The sequence below is a fragment of the Trachemys scripta genome, chromosome 1 (genome assembly GCF_013100865.1).
Source record: "Trachemys scripta elegans isolate TJP31775 chromosome 1, CAS_Tse_1.0, whole genome shotgun sequence".
Classification (NCBI taxonomy): domain Eukaryota; kingdom Metazoa; phylum Chordata; order Testudines; family Emydidae; genus Trachemys; species Trachemys scripta.
Genome location: NC_048298.1, coordinates 122,953,252 through 122,975,427, shown reverse-complemented (window position 1 = coordinate 122,975,427; position 22,176 = coordinate 122,953,252). Strand labels below are relative to the sequence as shown.

The following is a 22,176-nucleotide window of genomic DNA, read 5'->3' as shown; positions in this document are numbered from 1 at the left end:
ATGCTTCAAAATATGTATCAAGTTAAAAAGTATGCCTTTCATACTGCTTATAAAGTATCTACCTTATGTACTAAATATAATGTATTGTGCTTTATGACAAAAGCTGTACAACAACCCCATTATAATATTGCTATAAAAATGTTATTGCTTGTATTGTTATTAGTTAGCTTAAAATTATGTTGTTGTTGTAAAAAACATAATAATAGTAATACCTTTCATGTTCATGCTAATCATGCATTGTCATTGCATCCAATCAAAACCCCTAAAGTTAAAGCATCTGATTTAAAATCAGAAGTCCAAAACTTAATGCAAATAAAAATTTAAAAATGTTTGTTGTACTAGAAGTACAAAAGGGGGGGTTGTAAAAGCAAAAAACAAAAACAAAAAAAAACTGTAATGCATGACGTTTGTTAGCAAAAGTCAAGCTAACTGTAACCCTAATAACGCAAAATTTGTAAAAGCAAAAATTGTGTAAAGCGAGTAAAAAAAAGCTGTGTAAAAAGTTATAATAACCTCAGCATAAATAAAGTATAAAAAACCTTAAGTAAATAAAATATAAAAAATAATTGTATGTTAGCAAAAGTCAAAACAACTAAAAAAATAAAATATCAAAATAGCCTATGTATAAACAAAATACAACTGTTGCTCATTATTGTCTGTAACAAAAAGTATAAATGCTTGCTGTAATTGTTTACCTGTTAAAAAACCTGTTTAGCTCTCTCCCTCTGCACATGTAAAAATTAATAAACATCTAACTTGCTGTACCAAAACAAATAGTAAAAACTCAGTTTTTCTCCAACACAATCCTAAGGAACAATGGCTTCATACCTTAGATGTGAAATGGTGTCTGCCTTTTTAATCGGGCAAGGACTAAGCTTTTTTTCAATGACCATCAGCTTTTCATTTCTTTTGCAGATATGATGAAAGATCAGCCAGCAGCAGTACAGCAGATTTCCAGGTGGATAACCACCTGCATTATTTAATACAGCTATGGAGTCTGGTGGCACCTTAAAGACTAAACAGATTTATTTGAGCATAAGCTTTCGTGGGTAAAAACCTCATTTCTTCAGTTGTTTTTGTAGATACAGACTAACACGACTACCCCCTGATACTTTACAGCTTACTGAGTAGCTCAGGCCACACCCTGCAAACTCTGGAGGCTCATTCAACAAGGGTTCAAGTGACTTCAGTGGCATTTCTCAATGACACTTCAAGTTTGGATATTTGCAAGGCTGCTACATGGTCCTACATAAACGTTTACCAAGCATTATCCTAAAACAGCAGCTTCCAGGTCAGATGAAAACTTTGGGAGGACAGTTCTGCAGATGCTATTTAGATAGACTCTGAGCCCAACTCCTACAAGTATTATTTGCTAGTCACCTGAAAGAAAGACGTGTCTGCAGCCAGTGGTGAGCTGGAGACGGTTCGTGCCAGTTCACACGAACCGGTTGTTAAATTTTGAAGCAGTTTTAGAACCAGCTGTTAACCCGCTTCCCTGCGAGGGGGACACTGCAGCTTTGATGGGCTCCGGCTGGGATGTGATTAATTCCTCCTCTGGGGGTGCTGTGTTGCTGGAACCATGTGGGCCACCGCCTGGCCCTGGGGCTCCCACTGCTGCCTGGTGGGTCCCCGGCTACTCTGCTGCGAGACACTCTGCCCGTGAGTACCCACCATCCTGTCTCCAGCCAGCCCTGCAGCCCCTGCCCTACCTGAAGCCAGCCCTGCCACACCCCTTGCCCTGCCTCCAGCCTGCTCCACACCCCCTGCCCTGCCTGCAGCTAGCCCTGCCCCATGCCCATCTGCAGCCAGCCCTATGTCCACTGGTGCCCTGCAGTTCCCACGGCAGTAACCCTGCACACCTGCTTAATGAGGGGGGCAGGGAGTAGCTGGGACCTACACATGTGCACACTTTTGGGTGACTAGACAGCACATGTGAAAAAATCAGGACAGGGGTGGGGTGGGGGTAATAGGAGTCTATATAAGAAAGGCCCAAAAAATCAGGACATCTGGTCACTCTAGCACACCACCAGGGCGTGGTGGGGACCCACACATGTGAAATGGAGCTCATTTCTAGTTCAGGCCCCTCTTTTTAATAAAGAACTTTAGCTAGGGTTAACATATGTCTGGAAAAATACAGATGTGTCAGGCTTTTTGGTTCTTAAATCACTGGCCGGGAGGAATTTTTAAATTTTAAAAATATAGATGTATGGTAATCCTATTGGTATAAAAAATACATACTGTGGCACATCCCTTAAATCAGAACTTTTTATAGGGAACCAGTTAAGATTTTGGCAGCTCATCACTGTCTACAGCCACTCAAGCAAAAAATGGTTACCTTCCTGTACTGCAGCTGTTCTTCTAGATGTGGATGCAGATGTATAGACCAGGCCGCAACTTTGTCCCCTCTGCATTGGGGTCTCTATTCTTCACATTTGGTGCAAAGGAAATTAAGGGATTTGAGGCTGCACTACCCTTATATAGCCATGGGGAGGGGGAGGAAGGCCAGAGGGCACAAGTGCCACCTCTACAGGTACTGCTATGTAAAGTTATCTGGCTTTGTTGAGCTAGGTGCACACACATCTCAGTAGAATACCTCTCTGCACCCACATCACATACTGAAGAACAATTACAGTACAGGTAATCATTTTACAGTATACAAGGTTCACTACTACATGGTGTTCAGGCCTTACTGAGAAATCTTCTCAGTATTTTCCTTGTCCTACAAAGAAACCTATCCCAGTGTGCCAATTTGCTACCTGCACTTCGCTGACATTTCCAATTCCAGGCAGTATGCTTTGGCTTCCCTCCCATTCCTTGTTTTCTCTCCCGTTTGATGGTAATTTTGCTGATATGTTGTAGACTGGCCATCAGGTCATCTATCTCAGAGAGGTGGGTTAACAGCTGTACACTGACTAGACCTTTCAGCTGCTCCAGTCCCCCTATTTCATAAGTTTTCAGAGGAATGCCTCAGTTCCCTTCCAGGATCTGGCTCACCTCTAGGCATTTTATCAGGCATTGGTTGTAGTCTAGTTGCCCAAGGAAAGATTTCACAATTTGCATTTCTTCTGGGAACTCCTCAAGTATTTGCTTTCCAGGAACTCCTATTATATAAAATAACAGTAGCTGAATGTGGAAACTGGTCCACGATGGGGATGCACCTCTGTACTCTACATATTTTCCTCATTTGTAAATAGAATTTCCAAAATGGGAAACGAGATTACCTGCTATATCACAGAGAGCTCAGATAGGCCCCATTCAATTCAAGGCAACTGGCTGTCCCAAGAAGCTCATCAGAACTACTTCCTATAATTCCAAGCAGTTAAGAAGGTGGGTCTCTCTTCTTAAGATGCCCTCTGAATTTGGTTACCATTCACATGAAAAGCAATAATAGGACTTTTGTGGCACACTGGCACTTCTAGTATGTTCAGTTTACTTCATGTTTTAAGTTTCCCTCTAATTTGTGGAGACATGTTTTACTTCTGGCTACTTCTCATTTGTAATGGATCACACAGTACCAGGTGGCCACTAGAGAGAAAAGTAGTTTACTTACCTACCCATAACTTTTCCTTCTGTGAAATGGCCACCTGATGCTCTATGAGACCACCACTCAGGGCATCACCTAATTTGCATTAAATTCCAGTTGAAGGAGAAATCTCTCATTCCTTCCTGCAGAGATAGATGGAAAAAAATCTTGGGGTTCCCTCATATTATGATCCTGCTTTGCTGTAAGTCTTCATTTCCATTTGTATAATGGATGGTTAAGTAGATTATCCTACTTAGAGACAGCCAGTTTTTCATAGTGTTTAACAATTAGATGTTATAGTTTGTCTTCTCAATTTGAGCAGTTGGCTGGGGAATTAGAGAGGTAATCAGTTCTCTAAACAGCTCTACCTGCTAGCAATACATTGTGAAACTAGAGAGGCTTTAAAAACAAACAAAACAAAAACACACCCCTCTATGCTTAGATGAGAGGAAGGAATAACCCTTGTAATGGGTCACAGAGCACCAGGTGCCCACAAGGGAGAAGGAAAAAAATTATGAGTAGTTAAATACATTTTACCTTTATTGGACATAATGCTGAGCAATAATATACGTTTGCACCATTGGTCAGAGGATGTCAAATATTCCCTCCACAGCCTCCTCAGAATGAGGGATTCCTCTGGACCTGAGCCACCTGTGGACATTTCCATCATTACACTGGGCACCAGCACCTAAAGTAGGCCCCCACTGTTTGGGCTAAGAAAAGCGGAAGGAATACATTTTTTTGCAGTGATGATTTATGACAAGTCCCATTCCTGAAGCGAGCACACCACCCTTTAAAACACTGGAATCCATAGTTACTGAAGGGATTCCTACTTTGGGATGCTTAGAACTACACACCATGGCACCTGCTTCTGTCCTGGGTGTAAGAGGGAGGCTATCCCTTTAAAGTCAGGACATCCTTCTCCCCATAGCCTAGAGACTTGTTTCTTGGAAAGCTACTAGCCTGTGTTAAGGAAACCATTCTTACCTCCATACAGGATATTTCCAAAGTGAGCAAGATGGGTATTAAGTTTGCTGGTGGGATAGGGTTGGTGGTTAAGTTATTACAAGGAGATAAGTGAATGTGCAATATGGAGCAGAGGTACGATTTGTTTCGTATTTTCAGTTTCTCACTGCCCTTTGTTTGCTCTCTTCTGAAAGACAGATTTAGTGACTAATCTGAAAGGAACGTGAGCACGAAATCTAGTTAGTTTAGGGAGTTAAACACAGTTTTAGATCCTACACTTGTCCCTAAGCCTCCCTGTCGATGTCTGATTTTATAATTCAAAATGTTCTCTCTCTGCTTGCAGCATGAAAGACACACACAGATAATGGGAAATGAGTAATTAGACACAAAGTACTTTAAAATGTCCAAACCAACAGAAGAATTTTTCTCTAACCTTTCAGTTAATTTTAGACGTTATTTGTAGCAATAGCAGTTAAAGAATTCTCAGAAGTCCAATTTTAAGTTGACAGTGTTAATGTTAATATTAATATTAACTCCTTTATACCATATGTTTAAATGTATGTCTGATAAGGAGGGAGTTCAGAATTTGCTCATTGATGGATGAACAGATTTGTACCATCCTTGACTTGCCTGACAAACAGGAGATCTAGGGAAGATCAAAGTAAGCAGCAATAGACAGGATTAAAGATTGACGTTTTCTACCTTTTCAGATTGACTATTTAATCTTTGTACTGCTCAGTATTTGTTTGGGGGCAAGAAAATAGTAACAATGTTCAGCCCCAGCTCTATGATGGAAAGCGTTCAAAAGAGTGGAGTACAGATGGTTGGCAAGTTAAAGTGACAACTTTTAAAGCAAACTAAGTCTGCACAAAGGTAAATCAGTCTGATTAGCAGGACTTGTTTGCCTTTTATGGCAAATTGAAAGACAACAGTCATCTACCACTACGGCAACTTGTGGGGGAAAACTAGGGAACCCACACAAATTTCAAAATCAAGGAGATTTTCATAGCCAAATCACAGCTCTGCAGTGATCATGTCATCTTATCTCTTACTTAATTTACTGTCTAAATTAGACTTCACCTCTGTTATTATTTATGAAAATTGTATTATAAAAATATTCTTTACCCAACAGTGTTGTACTATCCACTCGATCAGCATCTAGAAAGAGAGAACAATTCAACTGTGAACAACTAGTCTGGATATTCTTTGCTTTATATAGTAAACTAAAAGCAACAAAAAATAATAGCTTTTGAATAAAATTCTGACACTCCACATCAAATAGTTGCTGGAAGGATATCTTTGTATCTTTTATATAATGCATGCTGCCCACTAAGAGTTAAGCCCTTTTATTTTAGAAATAAAGCATGCTTAATTCAAGTCCTTACAAACACTATCATTATACAATATCCAACATTGGCTTGGCTTTTAAAGGCAGACAGGAAACTGCTCTAGTATTATACTTAGGCAGAGCTCTATAAAGTGAGGAGCACAGTAATCAAGAGAACTATCAAACGACAGAATCTGAATACACTGAATTTTCAAACAGATTATCAGAGGACATAACATTTAAAGTAGTCTCAAAATGCTAATACCAATGACAGAATTTCATCAGTTTGTAACACAATTTTGGCACTGGCACAGCTTGTTACAAATATATTTGTAATGCAACCTCAGTCGTGATCCATCTGCAACAGACCTACCTCATAATTTTGAAAAGCTAGCACATGATCCTGTTCTCTTTCAATCTTGATAAAGAAATAGATGACTAAAGAAAGTTTAGTGACAATTAACTACTGATAATTTGTGAGAAAAACAAAACAAAAATGAGGTGGACACACAGTCACACTCAAAACCCAGGAGATGGGCTATCACACAAAATAAGTGATGTCAATTTCTCACTGCCACTTGTATAATCTGAAAAGCTGCTTTCCAGATCTGTAACCAATTTAGTTTGGGTTCCTTCTTAACTTTTTATTAAAATCAAAATGAAGACCCGTTAGCCCCATAAACACGCTCAAACTAAAGCCTGAATCCTGAAAGACACATATGCATGTGAGAAGTCCCACTGAATTGAACAAGATTACTTGTGTGTGTTTTTGCGAGGTTGTAGTCTAAGCTTGCAGTCATTGCCAGTAATAGTTTGATGTGGACACAGCAGCAAAATGAGGAATTAAGTGGCAGAATGCAACTTTTATTAAATTTTAAACATAGGGGAGGGTCACTACCTGCCCATCACCCATGCTCTCCTACACCAGACATTTAATTGGTTCCAGTAGGGGGATTACAGGGCTCCTTACCATATAATCCATAATTGGTGCCAGAGTTACAGGGTTCCTTACCATACAACCTGTAACATGGGGCTGGCTCTCCTCGGCCTACCCCCCCAGGACTCAGCTCTCTCTTGAGTCCTAGCACCCCATAAGGGGGACAGACATGCAGCAGGGTGGGGTCCTCAGCCCACAAGGTCTGACCTCGACCCACAAAATCTGAACCTAGCGTGAGCCCAAGGCCCATTACCAAAATCCAGTCTTTTACCTCTGGGAACCATTCATTTTAGTCTCTTAACCACACTGGAAAACAGACGCAAGTTGTGACAATAAACAACTCCACCCCAGTATCTTAGTTAGATATTAAGCACATTCCTACTCAACCCTCTGTGGCTTGAAGGTGCCATGAAGATGGCAAAATACTCCCTGGTCTTCTGCCAATTGGCCCATGGGAAAAAAAGTTCCTTCCTGACCTCTTAAACTGGCGATTGGCTAGACCCACCGTATTTGTCAGGCAGCGTTCTCATTCCTGTTTGGGTGAGTAGTGTTGCCTGCTGGAATGGAGCTGGGGAATGGTGGCCAATCAGCACCTTTCTCCCCCAGCTGGCCAGTGGGTTCCAGAGACTCCCAGGGGGAACAGCTTCCTATTGTTCCTTGGTGAGTGTCTTCCTCCCTTGCAACTGGGACTGTCCTCCTTTCACCACTACCCCCATCAAGTTCCCCCACCCACTGATGTTAGTGCATGGCATTTTTCCTTTTAATTCAGATTTTAATCAGCATGTTACACTGGCTGTCATCAGATCAATGGTTGGTTTGCATCTGACTGACTAGGCATCAGTTACTGTTCAGACCTTAAAAAAAAAATTGTGTATAGCACTAGACATACTTCTACTGGTTAAAGGACAGACTCAGGTCTACAGCCAGTATCTGCAAAGATCTGTTTTTCAGTACATATCCCAATAGTAAGTAATCAAACACATCCAGCCTTTTCTTAAATGTCCTACATACCCAACCTACTGAAGACCTAGAGGTTTCAACAGCATTCTTAGAGAAATCCACTCCTCACCAAAACTCTGTTCTGGAATCTGGCTAAGACTATATGTTTAGAAATCATTACCCCAATAAGACATCTGCCTGCACTTCAAAATTTTTTTAAACTTACTGTTTTATAATCAGGTTGACAGAGTTCTAGTCACAACAGTTTAGCAGACACAACTGAGAACAGCTGTGAAATAATCATCATCTGTTACCCAAAGTTAGTTTCCCTTGTTGATATTTCTCCAAAGTGTCCTGATGAAGGCCACAGTAGAATAAACTTCATCTATGCAGTAACACTTGCTGGAAAGGCACTTCCAAAATATGGGTCATCTTTTTTCTCTCTTCGTCTCCCTTTTTTACTTTTGTATTTTAAAAAAAAGACTTATTACTTCGATAAGTTTTCAATAAGATACAGACTTCATAGACTCAGATGTAAAGTTTAATTAATATAGTTCATCTCTCTGCCAATACTGGACCGTTACCAACAGGACATTTTTTAGTTTTACCCTAGTCTAGTTTTAAATGTCCCATGCAATAAGGCTTCACTGCTACCCTTGGAAGATTATTCCGTAGCTTATTCAGTAGGTCAGTTTTTTCCTGATGCTCAGATAAATTGTTCTCACACAGTTGTCCTCCCCTCCACCCACATACACACTTAACTTACACAGGATATGACTATTACCCTATACAAATCTTGTATATCTTTTATGTGTACACCAAACACTCGTAATTTCATGTTCCAACTTCATGCTTAGCCAAGCTATACATATTTGACTGTTAGCTTTCCTCGAGTCAATCCATACAGCCTTTTAAGCATTTTTGCTGTCTTCTCTGAACTCTCATTAAGTGCAGTGCCCCAGATAAAATATTCGGTTGTAGGCATTATGAAAGTGAAGTTTGAGAATGCATATAAATAACTTAAAGGAATAAATCCTTACAAGAACACTATAGCTGGCAAATACACTAAGCACGCAGGAAATTCAGAGCAAAGGGTAAATTTACAAGAAATCCAAACATTTGAAACTCCAAAAATTCAGTTACAATTTTATTATATTCTCCTACTCTGCAAGTCAATCAGAAGCAGAGATTTTCATGCATGCACTCGTAACTACCCATTGGATTAACATCTCAAATCAAGTGCCACTTGCACAAAGAATATACTAAGAATGGAATTCAGTTGCACACAGACAAGTTCATTATAAAATAACAAAACAAAAATACCTGGACTCCTCTGCTTGCAGATTTGAGCAGTTAGATCTTGGACATACTCCGGGAAATATTCAAAGCAATCACCATAGGATACTACTTTTATTCCATGCAGAAGCATATCTGCCTGGAGTTTAAAAAAGTGGTCTTCATTTTCTTTAAGCACCAACATATAATGTTCTAAATCTACTTTATTCTTTACAGTATACAGAAAGAGAGCCTGGAATATTTGATCACGCAGAGTCTCTCCACAGCCCACAAACAAGAAGGATTTGGTCAGATACAAATTCTGTAGAACCTCCTGTTAAGAATATTAAAATAACAAAAGAAAAATTTTATCTATATGCCCAAAGACACATGGGTCAAAGTAAAAACATTTTTTAAAGTTTCACACACATAAAAGAAGAAATGGAACACTCAGTTTGGCAAAACACAGTATGTTCTTTAATTAAAGTCACACATACCATTACTTCAGGGTCTTGAGTAACATCTTTATATCCTGAAGGATCCAACACCATTCCACAGGGATCTGTATACAAACCATGAATATGAAGAACTCCATACTTTATATGGCCTCTTGCCCACTGAAGAACCTAAAGCAAATCATGCATGTAATATTTACTTTGGATTCTATTATACTACTGGAAAAGGGGAAACTATATTCTTGAACAAGTGCCCATACATGTAAAGCACAGTTGATTATTTTTGCCCTTTGTGTACTAAGGTCACAGTATCAGCTATCACTTGCATAAGTTACAGAAAAACCAGTTAAAACTACTAAAATTTTGAAACAGAAGTGCTAAACTGTAGACTGTAAAATGTTCAGAATACAATATAGACAACCTTTTAAAGGCTTTTTGCTCTTTTGACCAAAAGAAACTTATTTTAATCGACGAAGAGCGTTCTAGCTTTTTGCAAAAACATAAGACACCACGAGTAAAGCAGCTAGAAAAATCTTAACACCCGTCAGACATCTTTGAGTCTTCCTTTCCAGTGTCTGAGTGATGAGCTAATCACTTCACTAGATTAAGTTACATTTGTGATTGTTACAATTACTTCATCCACATGAACTGTTTCTGTAAATAAGAAATCTACCATTGGTATTTTCTGGCAAATTGTATCACATTATTCAAAACGGACAATGAAAACTGTCTGTCCATGTCTATTATTTTACTTCACTGAAAAGCTTTACAGAAAACAAAAGGAGTAAAGATTTTCAATGAGTAACTAGTGAAAAAACCTGCAAAAAAGTACAAGACAAGACAACCCCCTATAAGAAGTCCTGACATTTCATTGCCTTATCATACCTTATCCTTATCTTTGAGGTCTAAAGACTCCATGGGTTTACCCTGTTGCTGACCAAAAATCTCAAGTAAATTGTCATAGTTTGTTGTAAGGACCATAGTGCCTCTCTCCATTAGCCTGAGGATTGACTGTAGAACAACAGGATTCTGAATGTGTTGTTCCAAGTTATCAAACACCTCCATTAAGCAATCCTGGAAAAAGTTGGGCTTGGTATCACCTGTGCGCTGAAGGAAAAAAAAATAAAATAAAATATATGGTGTATAGTTAAAGATAAGCACTGTAACTGCCGTCAGCAGGACAGCAACGGTCCTTAACCATTTGTCCCAATACTTTTCTTTAACAGGAATTTACTAAAATCATGATATTTAGACAGCTCCTATAGTATATAAAATGTTAGGGTTTGAAATGTCAGAGATAAATCTGAATGGCTTCACACATCCCTGTATTATTTATATAGCTCATATAGTAAAGTCATCCACTTTTCTAAAGCTTTTTGACAGGAATCAACTTGTGCAATATATAGGCCTGGGGGGTGGGGGGGAGGGAGGCTCTCTTCTGTAGTTTGCCACAGTTAAACCTTCCTCTGTCACTTCCAAACTGAAATATTAAAATATGCTCCACTCATCTTTTAGCTAATGCCCAAACTCCATGACAGGGTAGACCAGAGGGAATTCACAACACACCAGAGTTCCACAGACTGCATTGGCTTCCTGAATTGCACTTAGAAGTGATCAATGTGCTGATGTTCATGTTTAGAAGCTGTATACATTAGGGTCCTAGCTTCATGGGAAATCACAAGTGTGGTCATTACCTTTGAGGTCAAAAGTTACCATTCCCTAGATTTAAAGTCTTGGGTGCTTGCGGAGAGTCCTTGTCTCAGGAAATCACTTTTGCTTAACCAAGCTAGAGATTCTTAATCTTCAGGATGAGCTGCAAAGCCCGTCTGTATATGCAGGGTTTTCCCTGAGGGGATTGGAGTATTTTGCTCTCTCTCTCTCTCTCAATGCATCCACTGGAATCATTTCTGCTGGAAGACTTCAGGCTGTTTTTAATGGATTTCCCGAAGAAAACTTCTCAATCTCAAAATCAGTGGCATAGATGCACATTGGACATGCGTGGACTTTCCTTATTTGAAATAAATGGAGCTGGGACAACTTAAGGCTATCGATAGCGTCAAGGTCTGTCAACATTTCTGTGCAATCTCTGGTTTCAGTCAGCAAAGCTATAAATTCCTGTTTGAGTTCAGAACAACACTGACAGACTGACTTCTCATAACACAAGCAAGAGTCTTGGCAACTAGAATAATCTGTTTCCAGAGTTTTCAGTGACGTTTGAAATAAAACATTCAAATTAATTCAAGTAAAATTGTATACGTGTGTATACACACACACACACACACACACTATATATATATATATACACACACACACACACACACACACACACACACACACACACAGAGCAGTAAAACCCCTACACGCCCCTATTAGAAAGGCCCAATTGTGCTAAGTACTGTAAAATAAAACAGACTTTCTTCCCACAAATGGCTCAAAACCTAGGAAATTTTTCACTTGACCAGAGCTTCTACTATTATAATAATGTCTTTAAATAATAAATACTATATACATACTCACTGGGGACATCTTTCTTATGAGATCATGTGCAACTACAAGCAAGTCTCTGTCTTTGATCACTTTTTTGCGGAATTCAGCAATGTCTCCTGGATGAAGCACCTCCAGCTGTTCAGCTGCTTCAATGACAGCTTCAATACAGCTCCTCCATGAGCACAGTGCTGGTATTTCTGGTGCTACAGCAGCACTCACTCCGGTTCCAATTACCAAAAGAAGGTCCCAAGGCTGCTTCCTTATTAGACTTCTTAAAATCTTCCTAAAATAAAAACAGAAGATCTACATTTTCTACACACTGTATGTTATCTTGTCAAAGTTTCGTAGGATTTTGATAGAAGAGCAATTTAGTGTGTCCACGTGAACTGTTAGTGCTTGTAAAAGGTGCCAGATTGAAAGCACTGGAGTAGAAATGCTCTCTCAACAGATCAGCTTTCTCAAAGTGAGAGATCAATGTACCTCAACCCTAACCAAGAGAAACCACCTCTAGGATGAGAGAATGGGTATGAGACCTCCTACTACTCTATCTTTGGCCTGTATGCTGTGACTGCAATTAATATGACAATTATTGCAAACTGGGCTGATGGGATTTGCGATCAAGAATTGTACTCGACCCAAATTAATTTCACATAGTTTACTTTTACTTAACAGCCATAAAATAGCAATAGCTTTCACTCGCTGGATTTAAACTGGCAATCTAGAAATGAAACAATCTATCGCCAATTTTCAATCCTTTGGGCCACCAGTCATCCTTTCAGCAGTTCTTTTAAGCGAGCTGTACTTCATAGTACCATTGAAAGATCTACTCAGTATAGAGACAAAGTTGAAATATTTTAAAAAGACAAAGGAATAAGGTTCTAGTTCATCTGCATGTTAATCAAATGCTGCAGCAGACAGTAAATGTATGTACAGTTGTGGTGTGAAAGAATCACATATATGCTCCTCTTCCCCTAAACAACTCCCTCAGCTGTTTTCTGTTTATGATCATTAATTATCTCCTCTAGGGCTATGTTAAGCCTGAAGCTTTCTAAACACAAGTTCACCCAAAAATGTTGCCTGCATGAGCTGGCTCTAGGTATTAACTGTACAACAGCAAATACAAGGAATTCTCAGGCAAGTCTCATGGGAAGGTTTTCTGCAAAACTAAAAGTAAAATTGGTCTTTGTAAAGAAACATCTCCATTAGTCCAAAATCAACCCTGAATGCAGAAAGCTTGGTAAAATGGATAGAATTACTGAGGGACGGAAACCTCATTTTCAATTATATCATGCAATTAAAGAAAGAAATTCAGGAAAGAAGAATTTTTTTCATTTATTTTTGAAGTTTTGTAGCTTCTCATTAATCTTGGCTTCAGCAGGCAATCTTGAAAACCCTTTTTTTCTGCTAAAACTGTGCATAGTTATAGAATATAAAGTTACCACAGGCATAATCTACAAAGCTCTGGTTATTTACATCATATGCACATTACAAATTTGAGAAAAAAATTGGTAGGATTATCTGATAGAGATGTGGAATATATTTCAATGTGGAAGAACTCAAACAGTTTGACAAATATTCAACATTAAATTTGGTCTACAATATTTAACTCTTAAAACATCCCTTATATCAGGGGTCGGCAACGTTCGGCACACGGCTCGCCAGGGTAAGCACCCTAGCAGGCCGGGCCAGTTTATTTACCTGCTGACACGGCAGGTTCGGCCAATCACGGCCTCCACTGGCCACGGTTCACCGTCCCAGGCCAATGGGGGTGGTGGAAAGCCGCGGCCAGCACATCCCTCAGCCCACGCCGCTTCCGATCGCCCCCATTGGCCCGGGACGGCGAACCACGGCCAGTGGGGGCCGCGATTGGCCGAACCTGCCGCGTCAGCAAGTAAATAAACTGGCCCGGCCTGCTAGGGTGCTTACCCTGGTGAGCCATGTGCCGAACGTTGCCGACCCATGCCTTATATCGTTGCTGGAGGTGGGTAAGCAATTGGGATTTCTAGGTCACATTATCTGAATCTATAAGCAACAAGTTAAACATCCCTCTTGAAATTGCCTCAGGCACAGCAACAACTAAAGTGGCTAAAGAGCTGGTTTATACAAATAAAATACTGCTTTTATGCTCACATTTCTTTCTGCTACAGCACACACAAATTGATTGTTTCCTCCAGGCATAAATGCTACCTATTTCTCACTAACAGCTTAGCCAAGTATGAAACATACTGGCAATGGAAAAGTTATGTTCTCAGGCAAAAGTTAACAGACTTTTGAGCATATGTGGTGCAATTTTTAAACCTTATTTAAAATATTAAAGTTTGGGTATTTTGGGTAGTTATATAAAGTAACCTTCTCTCCCAATAATTTCTCTTTTTTTCTTCACCCACTTATCATAGCCTGTACTGAAACTATTTTCATGCTGCCCTTAAGCCAATAAAGGGGGACCATCATGGACAGTAATTAACTCAAGAGGCCTTTTCGTTGGTGGCTTTGACTTTTGCACATTTTTGTTAACACATTGAGTTTTCATATAGATATTTAAAAAAAACCCAAACAAACAAAAACACACACTTTCCATGTTGCTTTGCAGAAAATTTCAGACATTAAGGCCCAATCCTCAAAGGAATCAAATGGGAGGACCCTTATGCTCTCAGAGTTCCATTGAATCTACAGAACTTAGAGGGAGTCTGCCTGTATGAATCCTTTTGAGGATTAGAGTCGAAACAAGTAGGAAGGGAAGTAAGACAGTGTACTAAAAATTTTGGAAGGCTAAAGCAGCAACTATGATCGATAACTTTTCATAAAGGTCCATCTGGAATCTTTAAGCTTCATGCCCACTCCAACAGTTACCTTTGACTCAAGAGTCTCAGTGGGTGATCCCCAAGGAACAAGAGTCCTACCCTCTCTCTCACACACACTAGTTACCATTATATTTACCTTGATTTTTGTTCACTTCTGTTGGTTGTCCTTTCTTCTGAGTCCATCTCTGAACCCTATTTAAAAAAAAAAAAAAAAAAAAGTTTAGCAACTCTTAATACCTCAGTTTATATATGCAATACCTAAAAAACGCCCGATTACTGCCAAAATTAAATATTGATGTATTTGAAAGTTTCTTTGCATTTTCAATTAATTTATGTGTGACTTCTCACAGACAGTAAAACTAATGTAATTACAGAAGAAGAGGGACTTTGATTTCAAAGCTATCAATTGATTTAAGTGGAGCTATGACAATTTACACCAACTGAGGATCTACCCTACATCTAGATTCAAGAAGAGAGAAAGCAATTTTTTTATAGTTTTATTTGTACTTTCCTTATTCCCAAATCTGAGTGGCAAGTGGAGGAAAGGCAGTTCATCTAACCGTACATCTCTTTTGCTTTCCAAAATATATAAATATCACATACATACACTCCTCCTCATTTAGGGCAATTGTGAAAGATTCATATGAAAATATTTTTAACGGCTTAAAAAGTGTTTCAGCTCTTACAAAACAATCCCATTAGCAAAGGCATACTACTGAATTTATAAGTCAAAATACAAACATGATACAGAAAAAAAAAAGAAAATCTCTTCAAGGTTATTTCCTTAGGGTTATATTTAAACATGTTGTGTCTGGCTAAATAGGTAAACTTTGTTCTCAACACTATCCCTTCCCACATGGTCACATTTATTGTTATAAATTCACTGATGTCAACAGTCACCACTAGCAGTCCAGTGAACTTTACTGTATAATTCATTATTCCTCCAAGAAGTCCAAATGATTTCATTTCAGTTAAATTAATCTGCTTTATGAAAATCCATAAGAAGATGAAAGGGTCAAAAATCAGCCATGTTCCCCAAAAGGCTGTTGGTCCAGTAATCCCGTTTACACACTGAAACAGTCATTATGGCTACTCTACATCCTACCACGGACTGTTGGGACTACTGGATCCACATAATTGCAAGACTTGCCCAGGACTCATGGAGACTCCATTTCTGCCATGCACAAAGGGTGGAAGAGGCCTCCTACATAGCTGACCCCCTTACAGTCTCCTGCACAACTCCATTGCTAGGGTCAGTGGCTCAGAGGTTCTTGTGTCAGCCCTCTACTTCACGAGTAAATCAGATGACCAGATCACAGGAAGAACAGAACAGACCCCATTAACAATTTTCGTTATTTTAAATGAAGTATCTACAAGCATTTCTAAATCACTTATTGGCATAGCATCTAGAAGCACCTATCCCAGCTGAGCTCTTTCTGCTCTAGAAATGCCATAGGCATTTTTTCTGGATTTGTGTAAAATATGTACATATCAGTACTACTTCCATAGCATTATGAACCCCCCCAACCTGAATGAACTGTCAATATTTTTTGTTTTATCTTTCTTGCAGTAAGTAGATTCTCAAGTGCAAGGTATAGTACTGTTCTGCTTATACAGTGCTAGCTAAAGAAAGTTCACGGATCTAACTTTAGGAAGAAAACAGAGCAAAATGGAGAACTCAAGTAAAGCTGTTATGATGTCGTCACATTTTTTAACCAACACCCTACATGCCTCAGAATTGGATGAACATTTACCATTTCAAAGTAACCTATGAAAGAATGCTACTGCCAGAGCTCTCCACACCAGCAGTAACCATAGTTCTCCACCTGCCACTATTGAGGAAGATCAAAAGTATTTATATGCCTATTAGAAATTGCGGAGGTTAACCACTTCCTCCAAAATAGGCTCATAGTTAGTTTAGCTCACACTTAAGAATACATATGACAAAATGCAATTTATAAAGCTAATTTTGCACACAACTCCAATAAGATGCCTCTGCTCATTGGAACATATAGTAACTTTCTAAAATGATGTCATATCAGGAAGGTTTAGAGAATATTTCAGGTTCTGAAGAATTACTTAGCCCAGCCCCATCTATGACAAACAATTACTACTATTATGTTTTTGCTACAATAAAAACAAAACAGTCCAAAACATACCAAGGTTGCGAACATGACTAACTCATTCCCTGAAGACAAATTTATGATATTTAAGTTATACAGGAGGCCAATTAAAGGTGTAAAACAAATTAAGAACTTTACCTTTCTGGTATGCTATGTTTCACTAGTACAAACACTTAGGTACTCTGCATGTCTCAAACTAATGAAAATTAGAGTAAGAAAATATTAAAAAGAAAAAAAGTGTCTAAGATGTCTGCCCTAGAGCAATTTTCTGTGTTACATCTCTTAAATTAGCATTCCCAACATTTCAGGTTGTCATGCAAACTTTGCTCATGACAGTAGTTGCATTTGGAGACACGTAAGGATTTGCAGGATAGGTCCTTTGTAGATCACAGAAGATAGAAAGATAATGACATTTCCTTTTACACAATTCACTGAAATACAACATGACTGGAGGGCAGAATGAGTTTAAGCTACTTATTCACTTAAATACAAAGGTAAAGTTAAACTACAGTGAATAGGTCAACCTCTTCCCTCAGTTACACCAATGTAAATCCAGAATTAATCCACTGACCTTCATGGAGTTACTCTAGATTTATTCTGGTGCAACCAAGATTATGAATTAGTCTGAATTTAATTCTATACTATAAAAAGACTATGGAACCAAGAAAACATTTTAAAACTGAGGGCACTATACTCAGAATAAGGAAAAATATATATGAAAAAAATGAAACACACTCTACCTCGATATAACGCTGTCCTCAGGAGCCAATTTTTTTTTTTTACCGTGTTATAGATGAAACTGCGTTATATCGAACTTGCTTTGATCCACCGGAGCGCGCAGCCCTCCCCTCCCCCCCAGAGCACTGCTTTACCACGTTATATACAAATTTGTGTTATATCGGGGTAGAGGTGTATCAAGTATATGGAAACACAAAGACAGTATGTAAATAACCAATTCTGGTCTCATTTGGTTCCACACAATCAAATAATCTGCTCCTTCCAATCCTTCCCCTCCTGAAAGCTATTCCCTTGTTGATCTTTTATTTGGGAAAGTATCCCCTTTCTGTCTCTCTGCTGGAATAGTGAACTAATAGAATACTCTCCTTCCAAGAAGTTTTCTTACCAAGAGTAAGGTCCAAAGTACCATCCTACTGCAACAACCTCAAGATGTATGCTGAAAAGTAACCTTTGCAAAGCTATGTCTCCCTCCAACAGCCTTCTCTGGACAATTTAAACCCCAAATAATCCCAGAACTGCATTTTGGCAGGTTAATTTAACTACATCATAATCCCTTAGAAAGTTCCAAGCCTTCATGAAATTAATTCTATTGCATTGGTTTGCTTTGGTTTTATAAAGAGGGAGAGAATAAATTTTAATTTGGCTGGAAAAGTTCACGGTTGTGGTGCTGAAGGCCCACACTGTGCAACCAGTTGCATGCACCCAAACACATGGCCCCTGGGGCTTCTTGCAGGCTCTCAGGTCCATCTTCATGGAGCTTATTAAAGATTCCATGGCTTAATTTGTCGAGACATATTATGGGACCACAGGACAAAAATGAATAAAAGAAATGGGAAAAAAAGTGTCTGCTAGAAGCACAGAAATACTTTTTTTGATTGGGCAGCAGTAAGGGATCTGATCTTAGATGTCACTTCTGGCTCTAAAATATTTTCAGAATGAAAACACTTTTGCTGCTACATTTAATAACTCAATGCTTCCTTTCACAAATCCCATGGCAAACCATTACCCAAAATGTGTATCATCTTATCATTTGGGGAATTACAGCAGATTCAAAATCTAAAATAATGTATTTAGAACAAACCAGATAAAAATCTAGAAAGCAAGATTAGTTTAACAGACAGAGTTTAATGAGTGACTTGATTACAGTCCATAAGTACCTAAATGGTGAACAAATATTTAATAATGGTATCTTCAGTTTAGCAGAGAAAGGTATAACACAATCCAATGGCTGGAAGTTGAAGCTAGACAAATTGGAGAAATGGTCTGAGTTAAACAGGATGAAGTTTAACAAAGACAAATGCAAAGTGCTCCACTTAGGAAGAAAAAAAAAATCAGTTTCACACATACAGAACGGGAAGAGACTGTCTAGGAAGGAGTACGGCAGAAAGGCATCTAGGGGTTATAGTGGACCACAAGCTAAATATGAGTCAACAGTGTGATGCTGTTGCAAAAAAAAGCAAACATGATTCTGGGATGTATTAACAGGTGTGTTGTGAGTAAGACACGAGAAGTCATTCTTCCGCTCTACTCTGCTCTGGTTAGGCCTCAGCTGGAGTATTGTGTCCAGTTCTGGGCACCGCATTTTAAAAAAGATGTGGAGAAATTGGAAAGGGTCCAGAGAAGAGCAACAAGAATGATTAAAGGTCTTGAGAATATGACCTATGAAGGAAGGCTGAAAGAATTGGGTTTGTTTAGTTTGGAAAAGAGAAGACTGAGAGGGGACATGATAGCAGTTTTCAGGTATTTAAAAGGGTGTCATAAGGAGGAGGGAGAAAACTTGTTCACCTTAGCCTCTAAGGATAGAACCAGAAGCAATGGGTTTAAACTGCAGCAAGGGAGGTCTAGGTTGGACATTAGGAAAAAGTTCCTAACTGTCAGGGTGGTTAAACACTGGAATAAATTGCCTAGGGAGGTTGTGGAATCTCCATCTCTGGAGATATTTAAGAGTAGGTTAGATAAATGTCTATCAGAGATGGTCTAGACAGTATTTGGTCCTGCCATGAGGGCAGGGGACTGGACTCAATGACCTCTCAAGGTCCCTTCCAGTCCTAGAATCTATGAATAAATAAAATTCAAACCAAAAATAAGTCATTTATTTTTTTAAACAGTGAGAATAATTAACTAACCACTGGAACAATTTACCAAGGGTAATGGTCAATTCTCCATCACTGACCATTTTTAAATCAAGATTGGATGTTTTTCTAAAAGATAGGCTCTATGAATTATTTTGGGGAAGTTCTATGGCTTGTGTTACACAGGAAGTCAGATTAGATCATGATGGTCTCTTCTGGCCTTGCAATCTATGAATCAACGGCTTATCCAGATACATGGGATTTGAGGCAGCAATACAAAGGTAATAAGTCTAAAATAGCTGAACAAGAAAGTATAACCTCTTTACTCTGAAAAATACTGTACTGTACAATGACTCTCTCCATGCGATTTTGGGGGAATCGGTCCGTAAGAATACTAATAACTATAACTGTTAATATATCAGTAACTTTCCAAAATGATTAAATACAAAGTGTTATAACACAATCACAGTATGCACTGCAATACTAGCTGTCAATGTTACCATCACAGTTCCTGCCACATCTTTCTGTTTTAGCCATATTTAATAGCGACTTTCCTCTTCTCAAAAGCTGTGTGCATAAGAGCAAGTAATCTCCATCAGAGTTTAACAGCCATAAGGAGGTAATTCATCACTGCTACTAGAGTAATCTCTGTACCTTTGCCTGGTCTAGCTCCTGACTTTGTTAGTATCTTGGATCCTTCAGAGGTGATGCTGTCAACACTTCTTCAGTGACAATGCCTAGAAAAGGGGAGGCTAGAGCTGGAATAGGAGTTAGCATTCAGTGTTGGTTTCCTGAGAATCAGCTGGCCTATCACATGGCTTCTTCAGGACAGACTGTCTTCTCTGCAGGAATCATCAATTATTTTGATCAGTAGTTGGACCAACTCTGTTTAAAAAAAAAAAAAAAAAAAACCTCTCTCTCACTACTCACCCTGGACTGGCTCTCTACTGGGTGACTCATATCCCTGATGTCCCAGACCCTCAAAGTTTCCAGTGCCTCTATTTGTGTGACTGATTCAAACTCAATGAGGGTTACTAGCTTGGTATCTTCTCTCCTAAAGATACTGTCCTCTATTTAGTGGATCTCCTTGCAAGTAGGCACTTAGGCTTGAAAGTTGGTTAATGCAATCTGGTTTATCAGATAGCGTGCTAATTGCCTACTTGAAAGAGCTCTGCAGACAATACTTGGTAGAGTTTATAGCAGAGAAGAAAATGCATTTAAGGTGTACCTCCTTCCCCCTCCCCCTACATGCACACTAATTTGCTTTGAAACAAGAATAGGTCAGTATCAGACTAGATAGGTCAATAATCTCCTGCAGGCAACAGTTCCTGTATTCCTCTTTAGGGATAAGTTTCTCAGTCTTACCAGCAGTGATGTAGCCAAGTCCGAAACATTCCAAAAAGGCTTTGGACTCTGCTTCTGAATTATTTCCCTGTTTGATGCCTGCATAAAATGTCAGTCACTCATCTCCCTTCCAAGGGTATCTGCAGCCACGAGTTCAATTTATGCAGGTTACATTTTTTGTTTTAACCCAAAGGAAAGCCCGCTGAGACGTACAGCCAGCACATTACCTGCTCGGGAAGGACGCTTGTAACAGGAATTCAGTAATGACTCTGCCCAGCTACGTGGTCTAAAAGTAGAAGTCGTAGGGTTGGGGGGCGCTGCTATTTTGACCCATGACAGCTTAACCCCCCCAGCCGCCGTGTGACCGCCGCACGCCCGGAGCGTCGTGCCCCCACGGGCGGGGACGGGCTCGCGCCGCCGGGAGGCCCCCTCCCCTCGCAGGGTCAGGAGCTGCGCGCGCGGAGCCGCTCCCAGTGGCGCCAAACGGTAGTGAATTCCCATGCTCGGGGTGAGGGGCAGAGAACGAGCCGCCGCGCGGCGCCAAGCAGGCAGCGCCTGACGGGGGGAGAGGCGGGATTGGCCGGTGCAACGTCCGCGCGCACCGCCCACAAACCTGCCGGGCTCCTCCGCCGTGATCCGAGCGCGCGGCCGCCTCCCTCGCGGCTTCTCCCCTAAGGGCGCCGGCAGGAGGGGGCGGGGCCAGCAGTTCAGCCCTGGCGGGGGGGCTTCTTCCCCCGCCCGGCTGGTGTCCTCTCAAACACCGACCCTCGCCCAGGGTCCGCCCATGGCTTGGCCCCACCGCGCCTCCGTGGGGAGACTCGCCCTCTGCTCTGGCTCTAAATACCCTGCAGCCCCCTCCCGCGGTGCAAGTCTCCCCACCGTGGGGCAGGTGCGCTGTCAGCCAACACCGGGACCCCACTCCGGGCGCCTCCGCGCTAGACGGCTGAGCCTTGACAGCTTGAGCTAAAGGGCCTGTGACACCACTTCGGGGGCAATTCCGCACCACTGCGCAGGTGCCGAATTACTGTCACCCCCGCCCCCCCCGCATTGCTTGTATGGGAGAGCGGAGGGGGAGCTGCAATTACACCTTTTCCCCAAGAGGTGGTGCCAGAAGCGAGGGCAGCCGCTCACGGGCGGGAGCTGCCAGGGAAGGAGAGGGAGGCTTCCTCACAGCGCCCTGCCCGCGGGG

The 22,176-nt window shown here is 40.3% G+C and overlaps 1 protein-coding gene across 11 annotated transcripts in view; it reads right to left on the bottom strand.

The window, feature by feature from the left end:
* FAM118A (family with sequence similarity 118 member A) overlaps positions 1-21,718 on the bottom strand; it is a 31,399-nt gene extending 9,681 nt beyond the window's left edge. For 2 of the 11 annotated variants that reach the window (XR_004647458.1, XR_004647463.1), the window contains exons 1-9: positions 21,215-21,439; positions 14,847-14,902; positions 11,940-12,192; positions 10,308-10,529; positions 9,465-9,593; positions 9,016-9,301; positions 5,615-5,647; positions 4,061-4,174; positions 3,551-3,666 (exon numbers count right to left, since the gene is read on the bottom strand). Coding sequence is in view for 6 of the 11 variants with exons in the window: in XM_034784023.1 (XP_034639914.1) it covers positions 5,615-5,647; positions 9,016-9,301; positions 9,465-9,593; positions 10,308-10,529; positions 11,940-12,192; positions 14,847-14,893 (970 nt within the window). In the remaining 5 variants the exon portion in view is untranslated. Of the gene's footprint in view, positions 1-2,994; positions 3,102-3,550; positions 3,667-4,060; positions 4,175-5,614; positions 5,648-9,015; positions 9,302-9,464; positions 9,594-10,307; positions 10,530-11,939; positions 12,193-14,846; positions 14,903-20,297; positions 20,529-21,008; positions 21,086-21,214; positions 21,440-21,600 lie in introns of those variants that run through there. The other 9 variants (XR_004647462.1, XR_004647459.1, XR_004647464.1 and 6 more) reach the window with 9 other exon arrangements.
* Between the last annotated feature and the right edge of the window lie 458 nt (positions 21,719-22,176).